This window comes from Neophocaena asiaeorientalis, unplaced genomic scaffold, assembly GCF_003031525.2.
Source record: "Neophocaena asiaeorientalis asiaeorientalis breed wild unplaced genomic scaffold, Neophocaena_asiaeorientalis_V1.1 scaffold45, whole genome shotgun sequence".
NCBI lineage: Eukaryota > Metazoa > Chordata > Mammalia > Artiodactyla > Phocoenidae > Neophocaena > Neophocaena asiaeorientalis.
In genome coordinates, this window is record NW_020174642.1 from 10,533,648 (window position 1) to 10,559,985 (window position 26,338).

The window sequence follows — 26,338 nt, forward strand, 5'->3', positions numbered from 1 at the left end:
AGGACGAGGGCCCATCGAGGGGAAGTGCAAGGCTCGTGGGCCACGAGCTGCCTCTTACTGGGGTTAGATCTCAAGAAGTAAAGCAAATCTGAAGCAGACAGACGCCCTCAGCCACGTCCTAGCTTCCGGCAGCCCTCCGAGTCGAGCTCCGCCTCAGTACATTTCTTGTTCTTCCGGCTCCTCGCTTTGTGCATTTTCAGTCCCCTGGGAGCCATTATTTCTAACAATGGAGCTTGGCGTCAGACACCAGAAGCGAGAAAAAACAGAAACAAAGCAACCCTGAAAGATGACAAGAGCCGTGAGTGGATCAGCTGTGACAGATGGGTTCAGGGTGGAGGCTGCCGCAGACTCGGGCGGGGAAACGGGCCCCGAAATCCCGCTGAGGCTCAGGGCAGCCCAGAGCCTGAGCAAGTGGGGGTTACAGAGTCTGGGTGGCCGCGTCCTGCCGGTGAACGTACAGACATCCAAGGCAGTTCCCACGACTGGACAGTTCCCGGGCTCTTTCCCTGCAGCCTCCCAGCCTCACCGTCCCCCAGGCCCAAGGCAGCTCTTAGGGGCTGAATCACAGCCTTTGACCCGCTCCCAAGCTTCCAGTGTCTCCGCCCTCTAACCCGTGCTTCCCTGGCCCCGTCCTGCAGTTTGGTCCCAATCCTACAGACACTCCGTGCCTCATGCAGCTTCAAGGACTCCCATCACCTGCAATAAAAGATCCCAGCCTTCTCAGAATGGAGGCCAAGGGTTTGTTAGCTCCCTGGGACTGCTGTAACAAATCAGCCATGAGCAGCGTGACTGAATACAGAAATGTATTCTTTCACTGTTCCGGAGGCCAAAAGTTCTAAATCAGTATGACGGGGGTCGGAACCAAGGTGTTGGCAGAGGCCCTGGGGGAGAATCCGTCCCCGCCTCTTCAGCCTTCTGTGGCTGCCAGCGTATCTTGGCTTGCGGCCTCATCCCTCGAGTCCTCAAGGCCAGCATCTTCCAATCTCTCTGCCCCGGCTTCACGTCACTTTCTCCTCCCTGTGTTGTCTGCTCTCCCTCTGCCTCCCTTGTGATTCTGTGATTTCCTCTAGGCCCACCTGAATAATCTGGGATGATCTCAAGAGCCTTAATCTAATCACACCTGCAGAGACCTTGCCCCATAAGATGACATTCACAGCTTCCCGGGGTTAGGGTGTGGGTATCTTTGGGGGGTGGGGCATTATTCAGGGCCGACGGCCACTTGGCTGTAAACACATTCTGGCCTCAGCTCACAGCATGTTTCCTCAGCCGCACAGGCTCTCCACACGTAGTCACTGTGCCCCAAGCCCAGCGGGATCGTCGGTCTAGAATTGTGGGTAGGGTGGAGCGAGGTGATCACACTTTCCCTTCACCTCCAGGCTGATTCACTCCGCTCCTTGTGGCCTCCCCATCCCTTGAGGTCGGCCCTCTTTCACAGATGTGTCCCATCTGCCTTTGTTTTCATGTGTGTTGTGGACATCCTCGCCTCCTCTGCCGCCCGGTGCATATTGCAGGCAGGGTCTTAGACATCTCTCTGCTCCCCCCACCAAATGTGGCTCTTCATTTTGATTGCATTAACTCGTGCTGCGCTAGGCAAATGTGCCTCTCAAACCCTGTCACCTAACAGGCTGCCTCGACTGCCTCTTGTGTGTTGGACCCCGGAAAAGGTGCGCGAGGGAGAGATGAATCTCGGGAAGCGGTGGTTTGCTTCAGAACCTCAGCCTCAAATCACCCCGCACCCCATCACCCCCTCCGCTGCTTATCCAGCGGCCCCGGAATCAGCAGACTGGGCTTTGCTTCCAGCAGTGCCACATGCTGGTTGTATGATCTTGGGCCTCAGTTTCCACATCTGTAAATGGGACTAGTACCTGCCTGGCAGACATGTGGGTCATGCTCCCCACATCCCAGGTATCTTGGGACGTATTTTATAGAGGCTGTGCATCTTCCCTAGATGCAGTGAAGAAGTTAAGGAATTTGTCCACCATCCCAGAGTCCTTGAGAAGCAAAGCTGGCCGTTGAACGGGAGGGCAGGCTTCAGGCTCTGTGCGGTGAATGTGCCTCTCGGGGAGAAGGAAAAGCCACCCACGGGGTGAGGTGGTCATTCCAGTATCCGGGGCTCAGGGCAGAAGCTGCCCAGGGGAGCCCCGCAGCACCATGAAGCTGGCCCTGTCCACTCTGAGGTTGAGATATCTAAGACCAGAAATGTTGGGAGACTTGCCTGGGGCACACGGTGTATTAGAGGGGGAACAGAGTCAGGTCCTGGAAGCCCAGTTCAGAGGCTTTTCCTCGGCTGGTTCGTCACGCCCTTACAAGCTCTGCAAGAGCAGTGAAGTTGGTCTTTAGGGACCCCTCTCTGCATTTGTCCCAAACTCACACTCCCACAATTCCAGGAGGCTTTGCATGTGTGCTGCCCCCCGAGCGTGTCCACGATTCCCAGCTTCACCCACACCTGGTCTCCATCATCTAAGACGGTTTATCGCACTGAGCCGCCGGCTCCTCTCCCTTCCCTCGGCCTGGCCTTCACCCGCTGCTGGACTCGCAGTCGCCCTTCCTTTTCATTCCCACTCACTGGCGTGAACCTGGATGAGTTCCTCTACTCTCTGAACCTTAATACCTACGAAATAGGAATAACAGTGCCCGGCTTTAAAGCTTGCTTTAAGGATCAAAGATAATGTGTGTTCTTCCACAAATAAATGGCAAGAAAAGGCGACCATATCTCTCACACACACACACACACACACACACACACACACTCGTTTTCAAGTCACGATCCACACAAGACTCACCTGGTGGATTTGTTTGCTGACCTTCTTGGTCTTTATCCATTTGTTGCATCCCTTATGTTCCTTTTGCCATTTTATTGGTCAAAGAAGACATATTACTTCTTGTCCTCAAAACATGCCCCAAGGATAGATATCTGACAACCTGCGAAGTGATAAGGGAGATTGTTGTCAATTTTATTTCCATGTGATAATCGCACTCTGTCTATCTTAAACCATAAGAAAGAGATCTTATATTTTAGAGATCCACGCTGAAATACATGCATGAAATCATACGATGTCGAAAATGAGCTTCACAGTGACCCCACTGGAGGGCGAAGTCGGGGGACAGGCAAAGCAGAATGGGTCTCGCGATGAGAGTCGTGGAAGCTGCGAGGTGGAAAGGGAGGCTCCGTTATGCCAGGCCTTCTGCTTTTGCACATGTTGGAGCATCTCCATCATACAACAGTCCCTCTTTCCTTTCAGAGAATGTGTGTAATACGTCTGGCTCATAGTAATAAATGGTAGTTTTCGTTATTATTTTTATTTTTTAACACCTTTATTGGAGTATAATTGCTTTACACTGGTGTGCCAAGTTTCTGCTGTATAACAAAGTGAATCAGCTATACATATACGTATATCCCCATATCCCCTCCCGCTTGCATCTCCCTCCCACCCTCCCTATCCCACCCCTCTAGGTGGTCACAGAGCACCGAGCTGATCTCCCTGTGCTATGCGGCTGCTTCCCACTAGCTATCTATTTTACATTTGGTAGTGTATATGTGTCCAACAGTTTTTCACCATTGAGGATGATGTTTGCTGTGGGCTTGTCATATATGGCTTTTATTATGTTGAGTAAGTTCCCTCGATACCTACTTCTGGAGGGTTTTTATCATAAATGGGTGTTGAATTTTGTCGAAATTTTCTCTGCATCTATTGAAATGATCATATGGTTTTTCTCCTTCAGTTTGTTACTATGGTGTATCACATGGATTGGTTTGCATATATTGCAGAATCCTTGCATTCCTGGAATAAACCCCACTTGGTCATGGTGTATGATCCTTTTAATGTGCTGTTGGATTCTGTTTGCTAGATCTTTATTTAAAGTCTATTTTGTCTGATATGAGAATTGCTACTCCAGCTTTCTTTTCATTTCCATTTGCATGGAATATCTTTTTCCATCTCCTCCCTTTCAGGCTGTATGTGTCCCTAGGTCTACAGTGGGCCTCTTGTAGACAGCATATATATGAGTCTTGTTTTTGCATGCATTCAGCCAGTCTGTGTCTCTTCGTTGGAGCATTTAATCCATTTACATTTAAGGTAATTATCAATATGTATGTTCCAGGATGTTGGTGTGTTTAACATTGTCCCAGATGTCTCTGAGAATGTCCTCAATTCTTTTCATTCTTTTTTCTTTATTCTGTTCTGCCGTAGTTATTTCCACTATTTTATCTTCCAGGTCACTTATCCGTTCTACTAACCCCTTCAGGCTGTGTTCACACCGCCAACCCCAGTCCTCTCCCTGCGCTCCGACCGAAGCCCGCGCCTCAGCTCCCAGCCCCGCCCGCCCCGGCGGGTGAGCAGACAAGCCTCTCGGGCTGGTGAGTGCCGGTCGGCGCCGATCCTCTGTGCGGGAATCTCCCCGCTTTGCCCTCCGCACCCCTGTGGCTGCGCTCTCCTCCGCGGCTCTGAAGCTTCCCCTTCCGCCTCCCGCAGTCTCCGCCCGCGAAGGGGCTCCTAGTGTGTGGAAACCTTTCCTCCTTCACGGCTCCTTCCCACTGGTGCAGGTCCCGTCCCTATTCTTTTGTCTCTGTTTTTTCTTTTGCCCTACCCAGGTACGTGGGGGGTTTCTTGCCTTTTGGGAGGTCTGAGGTCTTCTGCCAGCGTTCAGTAGGTGTTCTGTAGGAGTTGTTCCACGTGTAGATGTATTTCTGGTGTATCTGTGGGGAGGAAGGTGATCTCCGCGTCTTACTCTTCCGCCATCTTGAAGGTCTCTCCCGTTATTTTATAGTCTTTTCACACGACACGACCAGCAAAATACCTCTTAAATTGGAAAGAGACATAAGGCCTAATTCAAATTTTATCTTAGCAGACAAAGAAGCCATGATTGCCTGCCTGGTGGTTAACAGTGATCCATTCTGAATGTGACATTATTGTTACATGTTCTGGAAACAAGGGGCAGGACAGAATGAACCATATGTTCACATTTATATATATAATTTATAATTAGAGATGAATTGCAGGTATACATGGATGGATGGATGGATGGGGAGATAGCCTACAATCTTTCCTTTGGTGAAAATGTATTTCTTGAGTGATAGTAAAAAACAATAAAATGTGGGGTTTGGGTCTTGGTCTCTTTTTAGCTTGTTTGTTTTATATATTAAACACTTGTACTTCTCAGGTGCTGAAAAGGCAATGGAGATTCAGCTTTTAACTCCCCCAAAGATAGTGGAGTTGCAGAATCACCACTGAGTTGGCATTTGGCTGTCCTGACAGCTGGTCTGGTGAATTCTAACTCGTGGACCTGGAGCACGAGAACCGGGGGCCGGACTGAAATACTCTTTGAGGGTAGACAAAGCCCTATACAAGCTTAGCAGTTTATAAAAGCTATTAAAAAATGAGCTCAGGGCTTCCTTGGTGGCGCAGTGGTTGAGAGTCCGCCTGCCGATGCAGGGGACATGGGTTCGTGCCCCGGTCCGGGAGGATCTCACATGCCGCGGAGCGGCTGGGCCCGTGAGCCATGGCCACTGAGCCTGCGCATCCGGAGCCTGTGCTCCGCAACGCGAGAGGCCACAACAGTGAGAGGCCCGCGTACCGCAAAAAAAATTTTTTTTTAATTTTTTTAATGAATCATGGTCTGATAGACAAAGGAAAAAGAATTTGGATTGGTTTATTTTCTTCCAAGTGTGGGATCCAAACCAATATTCATTCCAAGTGTGCAATCAGAAACATCAGTCATCTGAGAACAAGGCGAACAGAGAACGCGTCCAGCGTTATGGGAGAGTGACAGTGGCAAAGAGGCCAAGAGACTACAGCTCTGCTTCCCAGGCGGACCACCATTAAAAGCCTGATTCCAGGGCTTCCCTGGTGGCGCAGTGGTTGAGAGTCTGCCTGCTGATGCAGGGGACGCGGGATCGTGCCCCGGTCTGGGAGGATCGCACGTGCTGCGGAGCGGCTGGGCCCGTGAGCCATGGCCGCTGAGCCTGTGCGTTCGGAGCCTGTGCTCCACAATGGGAGAGGCCACAACAGGGAGAGGCCCGCGTACCGCAAAAAAAAAAAAAGCCTGATTCCAGGCACTGCATGCATCTCTGGGCTTGGAGCCAGGCGGGTCGAGTTTGCATCCAGGACCACGGGGACCCGGGCAGGCCAGGCTCTCTCTCTGTGACTCAGAGTCCTCCTCTGTGAAGAGGAGGATACCCCCAGTTTATGAGGTCCTTCCAAGGACCCAGGGTCATAGGGTGTAGGATGCGTGGCCCAGGTTCTGGCCCAAGCGCGAGTCCAGCCTCACTAGGTGGTGGTGGTGGTGATGGCGATTGCAGAGGTGATGGTGGTGGTGACAGTGGAGGTGACAGTGGTGATGGTGATGGTGCTGGTGGTCATGGCGGTGACACTAGAGGCGATGGTGGAGGTGGCGGTGGAATTTGCGTCCTTAGTGGTAGAACCTAAAACCAGCAGATGCAAAATTCAGCCTCAGCCTGTTCACACAGGAGGATACTTGAGCACCGGTGTCCCGTGAGCAGACGGACAGGCCCTGTGCTCACAGATGGAATACAGAGGGACTGAGCAGGGTCCTGCCCGCAGGGACCTCACCTTCCAAAGACTGTCCTCCGTGTTTACCAGAAGAAAACTGACACCACAGCGAGGTCGAATTGATCATTTAACCTGTCAGTCTTTTGAATCCTATGTGGTCCTGTTGACTAATACACACTTGTATTGACACAATCCTGGTCTTCACTGCATTTTGGGTGTGGTTGGTAACACAGGGAGGTCAGTTAGCACATCAGAGCCTGCTTTGTGGTGGCCTTCCCAAGTCAAGGTATCCTCGTGTCCTGACGTATGAACCACCCAGAGATGCCAACATGTTGAAGTTAAGGCTCTGTGTCCTCAGTGCCTCTTGCTTGTGAAATGGCCTTGGAGGGGTCCAGGAGGAGCCTCTCTGTCTCTAGGGAAGACATCCATAAGTTTCAAGGGGCCCTCCCTGTAATCACAACTGCCACTTAACTGAGCACTTACTATGTACCAGGCCCTCTGTATGTCATGATGAAACCTTCTCTGGGGTATGATAACCCTCACTCTGCAGATGAAGACTCAGAGTCTCAAAAAGGTGAAGAAACTTGTCCTGGGTCAAGCTGGTAGGAAGAGGGACTGGAAGTGAACTCACTTCCCTGACCCCTCCCTTCCCACCCCTCTGCCCTGCACGTGCCTGGAGCAGTGTGCGACTCTGGCACCAGCCGAGGGCAATCCTGGGATGTGAGACAGCAGGAAACGCGTGGGCTCCAGCCAACCCAGCGCCCACCCGGTCAGACGTAGCCCGCTAAGGGCAGTCACTCACTGACCGTCCTCGCTGCCAGACACCCCTTCTGCCCGGATGGCCAAAGAATTAGTGCCGTGATTGCATAACTTTAGCAACTGAACTGTTTTCTTTCTCAAAAAATTTTACCTACAGTCCTACTACATAAAGCTTGGATAAACAGTTAAGTGCCATGTATTAGTACCCATTTATTCTGTAAGTTCAACTCTACGGCACCCACCGGAGAATTACTGGGAACAGAGCGGGTCCCTGTGAGATTTATTCTGTAAGTTCAAATCTACAGCACCCACCGGAGAATTACTGGGAACAGAGCGGGTCCCTGTGTGAGCACCGCGTTTGGAATTAGGGTTTGGAATGGCAGCCGCAGGCTTGCATTGGCCTCAGCCTCAGTTACCCTCAGCTCGTTTTACTGGCCCCCAGAACGCTGCCTGAGGAGGGCCCTGACCTGCACGGTCCTGAGGCCGTGGAGAGGCCCGAACTGCAACTCGCCGGCCAGGAGGCATGTACAAGACACTCGGGTCTCAGGACAGCAGTCGGGGGCAGCCTCGTGGGTACCGCCCCCAAAGATGACGTGTCCCTCCTCAGATGCATTGATATTTATGTTATTACAGCTGAGTACTTGCTTTATAACTGATGTCTAAAGGAGCTTACGTAAGGAAAGCTGAGCCCAGTGCCGTTAGGCCTCCACCACCTGCCCCCGCCCCCGCCCCTGCCCCAGGGCAGTGCTCCTCAACCAGACCCCCCTTTCCCATGTCTGGGGCGTGGCTCCCCCGCCCAGGCCGGTCTCACCCCACTTGTTGGTCTGGACCCCTTGGGGTTTCTGCCCAGGCTCACTGCAGCCGCCTAGGAGGACCGCACACGCAGCCTCATCACTGAAAACCTCACTTGGGTGAGTCTGGAAGACGCATGATGTGAGGCACGTCAGGTTAGAGTCTGAAGCCGTAGAAATCCTTTAACGGGAAGTTCCGGCGCATGGGCCGCGAGTCTCAGGTGGGTGGGGCGGCGGGATGGGGCAGGAGCATGGGGGATGCGGCTTCTCTGTGGCCCCTTCTGTCTGCACGGCCTCGGGTCCCCTGAGGGCCACGGCCAATCCCTCCATCCCCGAGTCAGCTGTGTCCCTGCAGCTGGCACAGACCCGTGGGACCTGCTTTCTTGTCTGTCCCGGGAGGCACCCAGCTTGCCCTTCGCTTCCCATCCAAGGGTCCCTGCCTCTCCGTCGCCCCTCGGCTCCACACCAGCTCCCTCTACTAGCCAAATGCTATTTAAATTCTGATTTTTGTCCTCTGGTTAACTTGTCATTTAATTTTCTCATCCGCTTGGCTTAAAGCCAAAGAGTATTCGTTCCAAATAAAAATGGTAAAGACCTTTCTTTCCTCTCCTAAGAATCTTATGTAAATGCAGCGCAGCCCGCTGTTGGGAAGAGAGATTCGCAAGCCAGTTCTGTTATCGGTTATTAACCTCAGCTTCTAGATCTAGGTAACTTTTCTCTTGGTTATAAAAGCCCTGCATATTCATCGCAGAATAGTTGAAAAATACAGAGCAGCATAAAAAAGAAAAGAAAAGAACCCGTTACTCCACCAGACAGTGCGAACATTTCGGGACCTCTCCTGCTGGTGTTTCCTTTTCAGAGACAGAGGGAGAGAGAATCGCTTTCTTTCACATATTTTTTTATCTTGATCATTACATTAGCGGTATTCAAAAACGTGATTTTAATGCTATATAATGTTCCATCGTTGAAACTTACTAAGATGTAATCATTTCATTGCTTCGAGATATTCATCTTAATTCCATTTCTCTGCAATAACTAACACACAAGGAACAACGCCACTAGCTCTTTGCTTGCAAAGGGGCCGTGCAGGGCAGTGGTTTGGGCCTAAGTCTGGGAGGTGACTAGAACACTGCCTGGCACTTAATAAATGCTCTCTTTATTAAGTTTGCTGTTCTTTTCTCTTTTTTTTTAATTAATTAATTAATTTATTTATTTTTGGCTGTGTTGGGTCTTCGTTTCTGTGGGAGGGCTTTCTCTAGTTACGGCAAGTGGGGACCGCTCTTCATCGCGGTGCGTGGGCCTCTCACTGTCGCGGCCTCTCTTGTTGCGGAGCACAGGCTCCAGACGCGCAGGCTCAGTAGTTGTGGCTCACTGGGCCAGTTGCTCCACAGCATGTGAGATCTTCCCAGACCAGGGCTCGAACCCGTGTCCCCTGCGTTGGCAGGCAGATTCTCAACCACTGTGCCACCAGGGAAGCCCCGTTTGCTGTTCTTTTCTTTTTTTTTTAAAGATGTTGGGGGTAGGAGTTTTTTACTAATTTATTTATTTTTGCTGTGTTGGGTCTTCGTTTCTGTGTGAGGGCTTTCTCTAGTTGTGGCGAGCGGGTGCCACTCTTGATCGCGGTGCACAGGCCTCTCACTATCGCGGCCTCTCTTCTTGCGGAGCACAGGCTCCAGACACGCAGGCTCAGTAGTTGTGGCCTACGGGCCTAGTTGCTCCGCGGCATGTGGGATCCTCCCAGACCAGGGCTCGAACCCGTGTTCCCTGCATTGGCAGGCAGATTCTCAACCACTGCGCCACCAGGGAAGCCCTGCTGTTATTTTCTTAAGAGCACTTCCTGGAAATGGGATTCCAGGTCAAAGGGCACACATATGACCACACTGTTTCCCAGCAGGGCTGTCTGGACACACATTCCTGGAAGGGCATCCCTCTCCCCACTCCCAGCCAGAGTTGGTGCCTTCACTTTATTCAGATAAGCTCTTGGGGACAATGGGAGATTAGCATGCAGTTGTGAGCAGTACTGCAAAATGATCTGTGTACCCTTCACCCCGTTTCCCCCAGTGTAACATCTTGCAAAATTACGGTACAGGGTCACTGCCAGGATGTAACCGTGAGACAGTCCCCCGCCTTATGCAGACTTTCCCTGTTTTGTTGTGCTCATCTGAATGTGTGTGTTGAGTTCTGTACAATTCAATCACATATGTAGGGTCTCTTATCCACCACCACAGTCACAGTAGAGGACAGTCCCAGCCCTTTTGTGACCATGCCCACCTCCATCCTCCAAAATTTTGTCGTTTCAGGAATGTTGTATAAGTGGAATCATACAGCATGTAACCTCTTGGGGTTGGCTTTTATCCATGCAGCATAAATCCCTTGGAATCCATCTCAGTTGTGTAGATCAGTAATTCATCCACAGTGTGGACGGACCAGAGTTTGTTTAACATTCACCTGTTAAAGGGCATCTGGGTTGCTTCCAGATTTGGGCTCTCCATCACTTTTTCGTTCTTGCCAATGTGGTGGTTTGCCTTCCATTTCTTGGAGGCCAATGTGACTATTTTTAGAAGTCAGTACCCTAGTTTGGTTGGGTGGAGATTTCTGACGCCACGTAACACATAAAATTCATCATCATCAAGTAAATACAAGTATGATGAAGTGTCAGTGCTGAGGTTTAAGGTGCTGGGGGGCTGAGATCCATAGCCGACGTGGATGGAGCGAGGAGAGACCAGAGTGAACATCGCTGGGAGAGGCGTCGAGTTCTCATTAACAGAGGAAGGAACTGGAGCCGGGTGCCGCGTGGAGGAACAGAGTTCGCCACGTGCCCTCAGGAAGGACAACTTGCTGGGAAAGGAGAAGTGCCTTTCTTCCCTCCCTGCTTCAGGACCTCGGCATCCTGGTGTCTACGCACCCCAGCTCTCATCTCCAGCTGTAGCCGTTTACCATCACTTCGGGGGAAAAACTGCAGAAGAATTACAATGAGGACAATTTTACTCGAGATTCATTACTCCAAGTTCAAAGACGCTCCGTGAAAATTGTTGCTAACGCAGTCGGATAAACAATTTCACATGCGGTGCGAGCGTAACAGCAAGACGAACGTAAATGCATGTTTTGCAGCAGCCAACCCCAGAAGCACAACTTACCTGACATGGATAGCTTTGTATGATTTTGAAAGGGAACTAATACCATCCTGGTTTACGAGCTTCGTGAGCTGTCTCCCTGGTGAAAAAGATTGTAGCCAGCCCGGCAGAGAAAATTCCCGGGGACACACTGCAGTCTCAGGAGGCCTCTGACCGTCCCCCTCCCTGCCTGGTCCCTGGTCCCCTTCCAACATCCACACACTGAACTCTTCTTTTGTGATAGTGGTGGGTTTTGTCTTTCTCAACCCAAACCTAACTTGCCGTTTGGTTATCTTATTCGTCCAGGACTGGAAGCATTTCGCAGTATAGAGCCACAGATGTCTGAGTGAGAAACCCACAGCTTCCAGCGGTCACTGACTCCATGCCAGTCCAAACCAAAATTTGACAAAGCCAGCAAGAAATGTTCTCAGCAGCTGCAAGGAAGTGCCTCAGATAGAAATAGGAAACCAAACTCAGGTTCCCCTCTCCGAGCACAGGCACAAAGGGTGCTCATCCCAGCCCCCGAGGGTGCTTAGAGGTGCGGGGTCCGGGGACGGCGGGGCAGTGCCGTCTCTCTGCTTTCTGGTCATCTCTGCTCTGTTATCACTGCCCCTCCTGGGCGGGCTCCCCGTCACTCAGCGGAGGAAATTGTGTGCTTAACAGCCACTGCCGACCACGTTTGAGCTGAATGACCAGCGTAAGTGGGGCGGGGACAGTGACAAGTCGCTTTCACCTGTGGAGCCCAAATGAAAGGAGGCTCTACTAGAAAGCTTTCTCGTGCCTGAGCACCGCCCCCAGGTTGGCCCTCCCCCACCTCCACCCGCTTCCAGCAGCCAGGCTCATCCCGTGTCTGGACCGCGGAGGCCCGGCACCGGCAGCCAGCCCCCCACGACTCCTCCCCCATCCACCACCTTAAAGCAGGGAGGCAGGAAGGCAGAGGACAGCAGGTGCTGGACATCGACACCAGCACGTTTTGAAATCTCTTTTAAGAAGCTTCACCTGCGTGAATTCATACGTGGATTTTAAGTCGTGTGTGCCAGGGATCATAATCCTCAAATGCATGCTGCAAAACTCAGAGCTAATATCTGGCAAAGATGGAATACAGCATCTTTGTGCCACCTGGGCACCCACCCGGGCCGGCAGCTCCAGGCTCTGGGCCCACGGATAGAGCGGGACTCGGCCTCCAGGTCTGAAAACCCACCAGCATGGCAGCCACGACCATCGTGGGGCAGACATGGAAGCAGCTGCTGGTCAGCCGCGTGCCACAGTTGTGGACACAGGGACGGGGGCTGGGAGTGGAGCCGGGAGCGAGGGGGATGGAGCCTGAGCTGGTGAAACCGTGTGTGTCACGGTCCGGGCAGCCTCCCCGTGGTGGAGTCCGCTGCTGAACTGACGGACTGGTCACCAGAGGTATCTTCCTGAACCAGCCCCTCCAAACTGGAGAACGGGACACATTGGGCTTAATTCTGCACCTTTTAGGTTCACGAAATCACAGCAGGTGAGCCAGAGCACACACAGCCTGAAGGGAGAGGCAGACTGGAAGGAACCCTGGAAGCTTCCAGGGCCGAAGGTGGGGAAGCCGGATGCAGGGCCCTCACAGGAGGTGGAAGACCCTCCCGGGAAAGGTCCAGCAGAGGCGGGGCTGCCCCCATCCATGGATGAACATCTCAGGGCTTCTGCGGGTCTCGTTGAAGCCTGGGGCCCTGGTCCCACCCCCGTCGTTGCTGGATTGCCTGTGTCCTGTCTCCCGTCCAGTGTACAGCTCATCGGGATTGGTTTCCAATCCAGAACATCTCAGCCGCTCCCCTCACGCTGTCCTCATGCTGAAACACGAAGCTGCGTTTCCCAGTGGAAGGTCCTGGAATCTCTCCTGAGGAACGTGGAAACCCTTTCATGCTGGGTTGGTTTGCAGAAGACCAGAGAGTGCCTTCCAGGAGCCCCGGCTGGGCGATGATCAAACCTCCATCCTCCTGACCTCATAACGGGAAACTCGCTGATGGATTATCTGAGCTGCCTGGCGGCCCGGAGACCATCCATCCTCCTGCTTTTCGACATGCAAACAGCAGCGTGTGGCTGGAACACGGGAACTCAGGGGCTGCTTCCTGCATTCTCCCCTCCATGAGCCTCTGAATGGGGGGTCCAGGGGGAGAGAGGAAAACACAATAGAATCCCGTCCTGGGAAGAGGCCTCTGGACTCAGAATGGACAAGTCACCCCCAGGCCTTTAGAAAGTGCCGTCCTGTCTCTTTAACCTCTGGACGTGAGCTGGCCGTGCTCTGACCATCTCCTCCACGGTTACCAGCCCTGGGTTCTAAGTATGTTGATGGAGGTGCCTTTGATACCAAGAAGCAGAACCGTGCGTATATGGCAACTCAAGACACTGGGCTCTCCTGCCCTCTGCCCCTCCCCTCTGCCCACTGGGATCTGGCCTCCCTCCCCACCTTCTCCGGGGGCTGCACCTCCTTAGTGATCTCGTGGGTGGCCTGGTGTGGTCAGCCCAGGTCAGACTCCCCGTGACCCTGTGACTCACCCCAATTGCCACCAGCTCCGGATCGCTTAGTGAAGTTCTCACGAGGAAAGGAGATTGTGTGCTGGCCTGACAGTTGTAGGTCAGGCTGCGGGCAGGGGCAGGGTCCCCAGGTGCCAGGGCTGCCCAGCCAGGGCTCTAGGGAAGCGCCCTGTGCTTTGAGGGCTGTGGCTGGGCCACGGCAGTCCCCAGGGTCTCGCTCCCAAGTCCCCACCTGTAAGGACAGGCCTGCAGGATGTCTTCGTAAAAGTCCCCACCCAGCAACCCGCCTGGGAGGGCACAGCCCTGACCAGAGCCCTGGGCCCGTTTCCTGGGCTGCCCAACTGGGATGGGCCAAGGCCAGTCCCAACCATGCACTGAGCCAGAAAGCCCCGTCAGCCCGTGTGTGCCCCAGGACACTCATCTCTCTTCCTCGTCTGCACTGACTGTTGGTCGCTCCCCACAAAGCCCCAGCACCGTCCTGCTGAGAGCTCGCGGCCTGGAGCTCCCACCCCGGGCTCCATCCGCACCTACCGAGGAACAGTGGAAACGGAGGAGCTGGGTTACATGTCCTTTCTTCTCGCTCTGGAAATCCTGCAGTCGTACATTTGAGGTCCTACTGAGATAAAATTGGGTGCCAGACAAAGGAGGGCCACAAGTCACTTTGGGTGCGTTTGGCAACTTGAAGAGCCCTGGAGACTTCCATCCACAGTCAGGATTTTAGAGCCACTGGGGACCTGGGGTTTCACAGGCAGCAGAGCTGGTACGCAGCTGGATTTTGTGTCAGAGCAGCAGCGTCCTGAGGGCTCTGTCCAAGCACGTTCCCTCACGTGTTGCCCATCTCAGCCCTGAGAGGCAGGTGCAGCTGGCGTGATGGACCTCATTCGCAGAAAGGCAAACTGAGGCTACAGGGTGGTGGTGGTCTTGCCCACGACTGCGGAGGGGCGGGCAGGGCACTGGGAGGGAACCGATGGATAGAAGAATAACTGACAGGGAGCACAGGACCCCCTGCTCTTGCCAGGACACCATCGCCGGGTGGGCGGGGGGTGAATACAGATATTACACGCCGTGCAGAGCCTTCGAGTCAGAACTGTTTGGGTCACGGGTGTGTGCTGGACAGAGGGAGGCCTGGGCTGTGATCCTGACCCCCTGACCCCTCGCTGGCTGGGCCCAGGGGAGCTTCGTCCAGCTCTGTGTGCTGCTTCCTCTGGGGACCCCTCAGAACACAGCTTGGCGGGTGGCTGGTTTCCATGAGTATTTGTTACCCAGCTCTGCAGGCAGCAGGAAGGTTCCAGATGCCGAAGTTCCCTCTGACGTTCACAGGTCCCAGCTGAATATGAGGGAGGACCAGTATCCACAGCAGAAGAGAGGCCTCTGGGCTCCCCTTTTTTTCTCTTGTCCTGTTTTAACATCGCGGTGCTGCCGACCAAGCCACGTGAAAGGGTGTGGGGTGACCTGCCGTGCTTAACTGATGAGCCGCAGCCCCGGGGCAACGTAAGATCCTTATTTCTCTGTTAATCATGCTGTCTCCACTTTTCACGTTTAAATTTTGTCTCACCAACGCTTTTTCCCCCCGCTGTTTATTTCTGGATAGAGGCTAAAGGATTTGCAGAATGATTCAGCATGGGAACAGAAAGCCTTGTACCCTCCTGACCAGGCTGCCTGGTGACGGGGGCGGGGAAGGGCTTCTTCCCAAGCCAACCAAGCCTTTGTGCTCCAGGGGCTGGTTTCCCACACCAGGAACCAGGAACACCCGTCTAGGCCGGGAGCTTCTCCTGACACCTGGCCAAGAACTAGGCTGTCCAAGCACTTCCGACGCTAGGGTTCACGTGTTGCTTCAGCCCAGCCTCTCACCTGCGTTGGCCCTGCTAAAGGCTCATTGACTAACTAAATAAGGCAAAAGCCTGACTCTTGCACAGATGGGAAACGGCCACACGTCAAACTAACTTGTTAGCTGAACAAGGGAAACAGTTACAACCAGTTCAGAAGTGCGATCAAAGAGCCCTGCGTTTCTATACGGTAGAGGAATGTTGAAACGGATTTACAGGTGGACACAGCACGGTTCTCCACTGTAATGGAAGACACCCGATGCAATCTTTTCTGCTTACTTCTGATTTCCTTCCATCCCCCCGCCTCCCCCCCCCCACCCGTCAAAAATAATCTCACAGACTCTTCCAGACCCAGAAGAAGGCCGGTCCCTCACTAGGTTGGGCGAGATCGGTTACAAAGGGGCAGCGAGAGTGTCAGTGAGCCCCGTGGGCCCTTCTGGGTTTGTTTTGCTTCTTCATAAGTGGACTTTTTAAAGCTTTTATTAGTTGCTCTCCCGAGCCTAGGAAGCCATCACAAAAGACTCACTCCTCCAGATTTCATCTGCAGTGCTTATAAAGTTGGGCAAACTTCCCTCTTGTCGAGGCCCCCAGGATATTCCAAGCTCCCGGTCTTTCTTCCCACCTCCCTCCCTGGGGAGGGCCTTGTCGTCACTAACTTGCTGGGGCCACGCTCAGCTCATGACCAGCATCCGGCCTGCCAGCCCCCTCGCCCTGTGCCGGAATCTCCGGGCAAATCGAATGTTCACAGACGGAGCCGTCTTGTCCTCTGCCTCGGCCCACCCTCGCCTTTGACTGGGGTCTGGAATAAACCCACGCAGTCAGCCTGCACCAGGTGGACACGACCTTCACAAAGGCTTGAGTGGGAAAGTCAGAAATGGCCCCGTGTCAGTGGGCGAACGGCCTGGACCCCGCACCTCACCCGTCTTGGGCACAGCTGCAAAGGCCGAGGCGTGAGCTAAGGCCTGTGCTGGGGGCGCTGGGACGCACTGTCGTGAAAACGCGGGGGGCCGAAGGTGCAAGACTCCTCTGGTGGTGGGGTCGGGGGGCCGTGTGGAGAAGCTGGCCCCGAGTCCTGAGGGCTGAGAGGAGGGAGAGCGGAGGACGGTCTCTGGGAAGGAGGGACCCTGAGCAGAGGGCGAGGGAGGGGCACCCGTGGACCAGAGTGAAGGCAGGGGCGGGAGCTTGGCGAGGGCACAGCCTCGAGGGGCGCACCCCAGAACCTCAGGTGCCCAGCGACGAGGTGGACCTTCTCCGGTGGGCGTGCGGGGCAGCAGAGACATCTGCACGGAGACGTGGTACAACCAGGTTTGAGTTCTAGAAACCAAGGGTGGGTGCTGGGCTGAGACCCAGCAGGGCCAGGGCAGGGGCTGCTGCAGGGGTCCAGGCGGGACCAGCTCTGAGCCAGGCCAGTGGCCGCCGGGTGGACAGTGCCGAGCAAAGGCCCTGTCACCAAGGGTGCGAATACCACCTCGGGGGGCACGCGGGCAGCCCGGACAGTGGTGCTGGCTGAGTCTCGGCGTAGGCAGGCCAGTAGCACAGAGGAGGCCGTGGTACTCAGGGAACAGCTACGTTTGCGGGAAAAAACATCTGCTTACTCTGTTTTACTGTTTCCAGTAAAAAAAAAAGATGCAAACTGATCTAGCTAACAAAATAGGGCTCTGGGCACTGAAAACTACCCGCTCTCCTCAGCTTGGCTCGCCCCATGCCCGCGGACTCCTGGTGAGCAGGAGGGGCCTTAAGCAATTAGCCAGGGAGAATGTTGACGGAAAACCTGTTACGGGAGCCTTGGCGTGGACTGTCCCGTGCGCGCTGTCCAGCCTTGGAGAGCAGCCCCCGTCTCTGTACGTGAAGCCCCCTCTCCCAGGGAGGGGTTCCGGAGTCCAGATTCACAGTCGGGGCCCCTCAGACAAAAGATGCTGATGTGACGTGTTTCTCTCCTGTCCAGCAGGGACTGGACACCCAGGCCATGTGTAAAATTGCCTCCGGTAAAATTTGTTCACTGTGCAGACCGACGGTTCCAATCGGACCCTTTCTCAGGGTGATTCCCTCTTGGATTTGGTCCTGCACCTCAGCCCCCAAATCCTAAAAGGCAATCTTTTGTTTTTAAGCTAATGATCTTAAGTTTCTTTTGCATAACGGCCCTGGAGGCCATTGGAGACCCCCTGCGATGTGATATCACTAAGCCGAGGTTGTTGATGGTGCGTCAGACATCACCATGAGGGGCACGAGGCAGCATGGCACCGCAGGTGTCCTTACGTGGGTGATAGCATTGTTTTTCACAACTCTTTTCAGCGAACAGAAGAGTGAAGTTTTTCTCAACCTGTATAAATCGACTCAGTGAAGAGACGTGCATGGAACATTCCAGTGCCCACAGTTATTTTGTTTCTTCTTTGTAAAATTAACCTGCAGGTCGGGACCAGAGAGAAAGCTCTGGAATCTGATGTCACCACGGAAACCAGCTGCCCTGCTCCCGCCTGACCCTCACGGCCTTCTGCTTCTGTTTTGCAGGTGGTCTTCAGCAAGTACTGCAACTCCAGCGACATTATGGACCTGTTCTGCATCGCCACCGGCCTGCCTCGGTGAGTGACCCGGAATTGCCCCCACCAGAGGGACGACTTTAAATTCATCTGGAGGGACAGGTACCTGGGAGGGCGAGTGGCCGAGTCTAGGGGACAAGAGGTGTCTAGGTAGGGCCTGTGGGCTCACCTTGTACCTTGCACTCGGGACCTTTCGAATCAGTGGATGAGTCCCTAGAGGTTTCTTCAGCCGCTGCTGTGCTATGCAGTAGGAACCTTTGGGCGGAATTAGGCAGAAACTACTGTCTTAAGCGTTTCTTTTTTTCTTTCATTTATTCCTTTGCATTGGGAGAAAGGGTAAAGGACGGTGGTAGTGTTTAGACTTTGGTCCCCCAGCCCCAAATGATCCAGCAAGGGGGAGAGAGGGGCTCATCACAGATCAAGGTTTAGGAAAAGACTGATGTCAGAAATAAGTTGAAAAGACCAGAAATCTACCTTATAGAACCATAAGAATTCCAGAAGAATTCTTTTCCCCAAATCAACAGTTTGTTCCAGCCAGTGGGTTTTCTGTCCTAACTTCCCAACTATAGAGGGTGATGAGGGGCAGCTTGGCCTGCAGTTAACTAAAGTTGTGACCCAGGTCAAGGAGGGTGAGAGAGGAGGACAGCAGGAGCCGTCAGAGTCAGGTGAGAAAAAGGAGAGTCAAGGATGAGACGACACACCCGAAGTGACAGCAAGTAGCGGTTTGTAGCAGCAAGAAATAGCCCACAGTTTGGGGCATCTTTTATTAAGCAACGTGCTAAGAAATAAGTAAATGTTGTTCTTTAGAACAACCTGGGTTTTAGGTGTCACCCCCATTGCACAGATTTTGATACACAGCTGGAGACCAGAGAGTTAAGTCATGGGGTTAAGGCAACACCTCGCGTGAAAGACCCCACAGGTGAGAAGTTGGAGGAAGATTCAGTTTATCCACTTAAAACTGTTTGGTAGGAGAGCTTTTTGCCCGTTTAGATAGACTCCCACAGGAAATGAAGTAGAAAGGCAAACCCTGCATTCCTCACTGGTTGATACAAATGTTCATTTCTACTTTGACACAACTTAATCTCCCAACTCAACAAATTACGCTTTCTCCAATTCCCATTTTAAATTACTCACACATCTGCTGAGCATTTAGAAGTACGCACACAGCCCGTAACTTTGTTTACAAGCTGAGGGCCAGTGTCCTGAGGCCGACTCCTCATGGCCCCTTGGGCAGGACGGGCCTGCTACCCGGGCTTCTACCTCACGGGAGGCCCAGATTCAAGTGTGCACCGGGGGAACAACAGCGGGGTGAAGACACTGGCTTCTCCTGTCTTCCAGGAACACGACCATCTCCCTCCTGACCACGGATGACGCCATGGTCTCCATCGACCCCACCATGCCTGCCAATTCGGAACGGTAAGCGGCTGGTGGGCTACGTCAGCTCCTTCTCGTGGTGTGTCTGACGGCTCTCTGCGTGCACGGCAGGGTCTCCGTGGTTGTTTTATAAATTTACTGCTGCAGGAAAATCTGAATTTAAACCAAAGATGGGAAGGAGGCCGCTGGTTCCTTTGCAGAACTTGTCACTTTCCAAGAAAGTAGCAGGTCTAAGCGTAACCTTTCCGAGGCTCCACAAGAGCCCTCTGAGGGGGCATTTACAGATGGGGAAACCGAGGCACTGAGTGGCAGTAGCAGAGCTGCCCCCAGTCCATCCGGGCAGGAGATTCCCTGACCAGATTCCCTGGGCAGCGCTGAGCGTTGACCCCCTGGGGCAAGTCCTGGTATTGTCAAGCACTGTCCACCGGCTACTCTGCCCAAGACGGCGGAGGTTGGGGGGTGGGAAACCTGGGGGCCAGAGGAGTGAAACCAGGAGAGACCTAGAGAGGAAAAGGCTTGGGCAGTAAACACACCTGTGAACATCTGTAAAACAGCCCGGCTGCATGTGGCCGGAGGGAGGGACTCCAAGCAGAGCCTCTCCCGTCCACGCCCGCCCCTCTGCCCAGCGTCTGGCGAGGTCCCCGGTAGTCCACACTTTGTATTTGCAGTAGGGCCAGGCAGAATCCAGCCCACGTGCCCTGCGAGGCCAGAAGCAGGAGCGTGATTGGGAGTGGGGTGCCCCTCGGGACCCCTGTTACCCCTGCCCCTCACTGCATCCCCCTGCGAGGGACACGTGTCAATCCGGCCATCAGGGTGTGCCCCCCCCCCGACTGAACCAGGCCAGCTGCTCCAGCCGCAGGAGAGAGCATGCCCAGGCAGACCCTCGAAGTTCCCGGCCACTGGAGGGCCCTGGCCCCCTGACGGCAGCGTGGGAATATTTGGGATCCCATGATGGGGTCCCTTGTACCTCCGCTGTAGGGGCCCCAAAGGTTCCCCCGACCAAAGGTGTGTGCACACCTGAGCGCCCAGGGCTGGGCACCAGCCCTTCTTCCTCTGTCCCCCGAAGCCACCTGTCAGCCATCCACGCTGGCCTAGGTGCAGGATGCCCGGCCCCAGGCAAGGGCTCAAGACCTCGCAATGACTGCCAGGCTTTGGTGCAGAAAGCCCGGCAAGTAACAAACCCTTGGCGTGTACAAGGTCCTAGAACATTTGAACAGCTTCCGATGTCCTCCGAGCTCCGTGGTGAGCGGCCAGCACTGTCCTTCCCCGAGCATCTGGGCGCTTCCCCCCAGTCTCCCCTCCCCCTCCACTGCATCCGTCAATCTCCTGAATTTCTGATTCCGTCATCAGGAGCTTCTGCCCCCACGCATTCCGGCTCTGATTACACTCTGATTATCGTCTCCGGGCTCCCCGGAAGGAGCGATGCTAATTGAATCCCCAGAGGCTCCGGGAAGATTGTCGTAAATTGCGGCATGAGGTCCAGCCTGATCCAGATCTGTATTCATGAGGAAAGTCACGAGTGACCTGTCACCCCTGACGTCCACAAGATACAACGATGTCATCAGGGGGAAGTGCCCTGTCCGTGCAAGCCGGTGTCTGATGGGGCAAAACTGCATTTTTCCCGAATTAATTTAAAGCAGTTCGTAGTTTGTCGACTCTGTTCTGTCACCTCGTCATATCTCCTTAGGCTCTTTATTCTGTGCCAGCCCTTCTCGACGGGGGGCAGTTTTGTTCCCCAAGAGACACTTGGCGAAGTCTGGAGCATTTTGGCTGCCACGCCAGGGGCTGGGGTCTGTGGCATCCAGCAGGCGGAGACCAGGGCTGCAGCTCTATGTCCTGCAGTGCCCAGGACTGGTTCCACCCCAGACTCACCTGCCCAAATGTCAGCGGTGGCGAGGCTGAGAACCGGTCCCCACTGCTTTCTCGTCGCAGAGCTGCCCGGTGTCCCCCAGGCCACCAGCCTCACGCACACCCTGGGGGGCTGGCTGAAGCAGAGCCCCCTCTCTCCCTCCCCCCACCCCCTCGGGGCCCCAGAACTGGCATTTCTGCAGGTTCCCAGGTGGCGATGCTGTTGGCCGGGACCTCCTTAATCACTGTTCCCAGCACTGGGCATCCCCTCCCCTGTCTCTGTCTGCTCCCTGCATGTGAGATCATGGACTTCTCCTTTTTACCAGCTGCCTCCATCATCTTCCCCCCGTCTGTGTCTGCTTCCCACTCTCTGCCCCTGAAAGGCGGCGTTCCCCAAGATTCCCTTCCCGTCTGCTCACCTCCCCCTCCCGGGTCATGCGTGAGGCCCAGCGAGGCCTCCAATCTGTTCTGTTTGCTTCTAATTCTCCAGTCCCACGGTTCCAGCTGCCGTCGGGGGTCCCGACCCCTCTAAACATGCGTGGTATAACCTAGTCCAACCAAACCAGTGACCGTCAGCCCTACCTGCAGGTTCAAACCACCAGGGATCATCAAAAAGGCTCTGGTGACCAGAGCCCCACTAGGACCCAGGAAATGTGGATTTTTGAGGGATTTTTTTTTTTAAAGCTCACCGGGTGATTCCAATATGCAGCGAGGGTGAGAATCACTGGTGTAAAGTGGGCAAAAGCTAAGAAACTACTCTTGACCCCCAGGGGCTGCTCAGCCTGCCAGTGACCAGAAGGTCACCTCTACCAGACACAGGGTTTCCCCTTCTCGGAAAGTGCTGGAAAATTTTTGTTTCCTCCCAGAAGACGATCAAGTCAGGTCGTGTCCCTCCAGCTTCCTCCACCACTGAAGACCCTGCAGCCCTTCGGTCCAGCCTTGTCAACGCCTGTACCCTGCCCCCAGCCTCGGATTCAGGAACCGCCTCCCGGGAGAGGCTCTCCTGCAGGCGCCAGCTCGTCCACCTTGCCTGCTTTCTGCCCAGTTCACGCTCGCAGGGGCCGCTTTTCACAGCCTCTTCTCCAAATTACAAGGGCTCTTGACTGTGACCACCTGGTTACTGATCAGTAGTCGGGGTCCCAGTTTTCCCATCTCTTATACTAAACTTTTCGGCTCATTTCAAACCACATCTCATGACCTGACTCTTCCTTCAAAACGCTTCTTCCCTTAACGATCAGAGAATGTTCAGACCCGCATTTTAAATAACCTGGTACATATTTGCCTAAGTCAGAGAGGCTCTAATCTAGCAAAGGGCTGAGTAGCTTCCTCTCTCTTTTGGAGCTGATAAGAAAGGTGATGGATTGCTAATCACCCTCATTCCTAAAGACAAACACAAGTAGACACATCCCAGCTTCGTTCATATCACGCTTGGCGGGACCGAGCGTCTGGTCCCAGCGCGCTTCTTTCTGGACAAGGGGACGTTGTGGATCCCATGGTGCCCCGCTGACCATTCTGTTGCTTCTTGACCACCCTTCCGTTTCTGCCTCTGCTGCTTCAAGATCCTTGTTGAAGGAGAGAAACAGACCCTTAAGTAGTATGAGGGAAAAGGGGGCGTGTGGAGAGAGGGGAGGGCCGGGACGGCACGGCACACGTGATACACACGCTCCTGCCTTTCCGGTTTTAGCCAAGTTGTGATACGTGCAGCTGTCCGCCAGATGCAATGGCTGAGCACTTACGAGGATGGTGTGTGTGCCCATCCCCTCAGCTGGGGAGAAACGCTGCCTGGATTCCGGCGCAGCTCCCAGTAAACGTGTTTGAAAAGAGGCATTTTGGAAAAAGACAAATCCAAGTTCAAGGCAGATGGAAAGTGGTTTATCTCAGTTCTGTGGCTGAGGAAGAAGTGATGAAGCTGCGACTCAGCTTTGGCCGGGGCAGGAGTTTCTTCAACCGTGGAAGAAGCATAACTGCTTCTGAGAACATTCCTGCTGTGAGTCAAGAGGATTAAGGAGCCAGGGGCCAAGAGTAATCTTGGGGATCCAGCTGTGGTCAGCGCCTCTGACACGGGGAGCGGGGGGCGTTTCGGGACACGCGGCTCTTGTCTCTCCCCATCCACACCTCCGGCACCTCCTCTGTGCCGTCACTGTCACCTCCCGGCCAGCGTAGGCTTGTGGGGAGCAGGGGAAGGAGAGAAAAGAGAAAGCGGGGAAGGGACGGCCCCATCCTGCGCCCCTCGGGATCCCGGGATCCCGTCTCTCCACCCACTGCCCCAGCATCAGTGCTGCTCATGGGGCTGAGGGAGGAGGCGAGAGGAGAGGTGACGCCCACCCCGCCTTGGCTCTCCGCGCCCCTCAGCCCATCGCCGCAGCCCTGGCCCCCCCGGGCAGCACTGACACGTGCTCTGGATACGCCCCTGGTTCAAAGTGAGCCCCACACACGCGGTGGGCTTCAAGGAGGTTCCCCCCTTCGCTGAGCGGTGGCTCCTGGAAACCTGCAAGCTGGCGAGGCTGACGGCTGCTGGGAGGGCCCGGGGAGGGTGGACCCGCCCTGCTCGCCATCAGTGTGAGGACAGAGGCAGCTAGTATCCCCTTGGCCAAGTCCCGCCCCAGCCGGGTGTCTCACCTGCTCTACAGGTGGAGCCACACTTCAAACCGCGTGGACTCTGAACAGGATGTTCTGTGATCTCCCAGGACCCAAACACCATCACCATGAAACCTCTGTAGGGAATGTTCCCCAAGTCCCAAATAACCAACTTCCGGGGGCCTTTGGAAGAGGACCTTTCCCCAAGCAAGGTGCATGCTCCTGTGGGGGAGGGGGGTGGGGGTGACTTGCCCCTCACGGGCTCCACCAGGAGGAAACTCTTGTGAGGAGGCGGGACTTGAGACCACCGTGGGCTTGTCCGTCCATCACCTATTCGTGCCACGCAGTTTTTATTTTTATACCTTATTGGCATTTTAAATGTAAACAATCTTCCGTGTGCCCTATAACCGTTAAAGCACAGGTAGGATGCCCAGTTAGCCACTGTTAAGAGTCTGGTGTTTGGTGTGACTCCTTCCAGAGTCTCTGTACCTTCTTTCTCCGTCGCTGAGCTGATTCTCCGTCTGTGACCCTGTAACTTGCCGTGTCTCCCTAACGAGGTGTTGTAGGCAACCCTCCACGTCAGTACTTGCTCATCATCTCCATCTTTTTGACAACTGAATGACACACCACAGTTCAGCTGATGTGTCACCCAGCCCCGGCAGAGAGGGGCCCGAATATTTCTTAGCCATTCAAATGGCAGCATTCACGTCCTTTCAACGTGTACTTGACCGTGGAACGTAGGATCTGTGAGAGCAGAGCGTTCTTGTCTGATTCACTCTTTTTTCCTTTTCTTTATTTTTTTATTTTTGGGTGCATTGGGTCTTCGTTGCAGTGCACAGGCTTCTCACTGCGGTGGCTTCTCTTGTGGAGCACGGGCTCTAGGCGCGCAGGCTTCAGTAGTTGTGGCACACGGGCTCAGTAGTTGTGGCTCGCAGGCTCAATAGTTGTGGCGCTCGGGCTTAGTTGCTCCACAGCATGTGGGATCTTCCCGGGCCGGGGCTCAAACCCGTGCATTGGCAGGCGGACTCTTAACCACTGCACCACCAGGGAAGCCCTGATTCACTCTTATATTACCAGAACCCAACCACACTGAGCACTGAGTGTAAAACGTGTTGAATGAATGAACGAGTGACATGTGAAGGTATCCCTGTGTAAGATAACCAAAAGAGTTAATACTTTCGTTCCTAGGTTCACGTGCTGAGACAAAGGATTTTACATTTGAATCAGTGCTGCTAGGTTGCTTTCCCATAGGTGATGGCAATCCGTACTCCCACTAGCAATACCTGTGAGACCCTGAGTCCCTGTGCCTCATAGCATTCATGTTACCAGGTTCTAAATTTGGGTAAAAAAATAGCCTCTTTCTCTTCCCTGGTGGCGCAGTGGTTTAGAGTCCGCCTGCCGATGCAGGGGACACGGGTTCGTGTCCCGGTCAGGGAAGATCCCACATGCCGCGGAGCGGCTGGGCCCGTGAGCCATGGCCGCTGAGCCTGCGCGTCCGGAGCCTGTGCTCCGCAACGGGAGAGGCCACAGCAGTGAGAGACCCGCGTACCGCAAAAAAAACCAAACAAACAAAAAAAAAAAACAGCCTCTTTCTTGAGGTCCCTCTTTTTATTTTTATTAACTGTTATCAATGATTGCCTGTTCCTATTCTTTGCCTATTTTCCATTGACTTGTCTCCCCCCAACCTTTGCCAGAGGTCCTTGTATGTCAGGGACGGTGACCCTTACTCTGTCTTTCCTATCACCAGTATCCTCTCCCCACCCGCTGTGGGTCTCATGACTACCGGTGGTGACATCACTGAGGTGCCAGTGCATTTTCGACTGAGTTATTGACACCATCCTCTCTTGTGCACTTGGGGGATGCAGTCTCCAGGAGCTCAAAGCAAAAGAGGGAGAGCCTCCTGCATCAGTCAGGTGTCAGGACAGACCAGGACAATTCTGTGCCATCCCAGCTTCATTCAACATGTTTATTTTAACCAAATACGCACATTATAGAGGAGATCCGTTGTTTAAATGATATATTTAAAGTATTTAGAATTCTTCTGAACGAGAAAGCTCAGACCTGCCAAAGAAATTCATTTTAAAAAGACCTAATTCACTGAATTCTAATTCAGCCCAAGTGCTTCTCTCTCGAACCAGCCGTACATGAACATCTTCGACAGCATCTTACAGTGGAACTGCCTTCTCTCTTGCAGGACTCCCTACAAAGTGAGACCTGTGGCCATCAAGCAGCTCTCTGGTAAGGCCTTGCTATCATTTTTTAAATTAAAAGAAAACAAAAAGCTCCAGGCTGCACCTGTAATTGAATATGTATGAGTTAGGCATTGAATCTGAAGCCCAGTACTGTTACAGAATCTAAAGCCGTGTACTGCTGCAGAGACAGCCATACTCTGCCCTCCACAAACCCCCAGGATGCCCAGCCCCACCCCCTCCCACCCGGTCCTGACGACTTAGCAGACACTGGGTGACACCCCACTCTTGTCTCCCTGGGCCCAGT

The 26,338-nt window shown here is 53.9% G+C and overlaps 1 protein-coding gene across 3 annotated transcripts in view; it reads left to right on the top strand.

The window, feature by feature from the left end:
* The first annotated feature begins 257 nt into the window (after positions 1 to 257).
* Positions 258 to 26,338, top strand: part of PDE9A (phosphodiesterase 9A) — an 81,330-nt gene continuing 55,249 nt past the window's right edge. For 2 of the 3 annotated variants that reach the window (XM_024758404.1, XM_024758405.1), the window contains exons 1-4: positions 258 to 298; positions 18,015 to 18,085; positions 19,382 to 19,459; positions 26,037 to 26,080. In XM_024758404.1, the coding sequence (XP_024614172.1) occupies positions 287 to 298; positions 18,015 to 18,085; positions 19,382 to 19,459; positions 26,037 to 26,080 (205 nt within the window). In that variant the 5' untranslated portion in view covers positions 258 to 286. The remainder of the gene's footprint in view (positions 299 to 18,014; positions 18,086 to 19,381; positions 19,460 to 26,036; positions 26,081 to 26,338) is intronic. The other variant, XM_024758406.1, reaches the window with a different exon arrangement.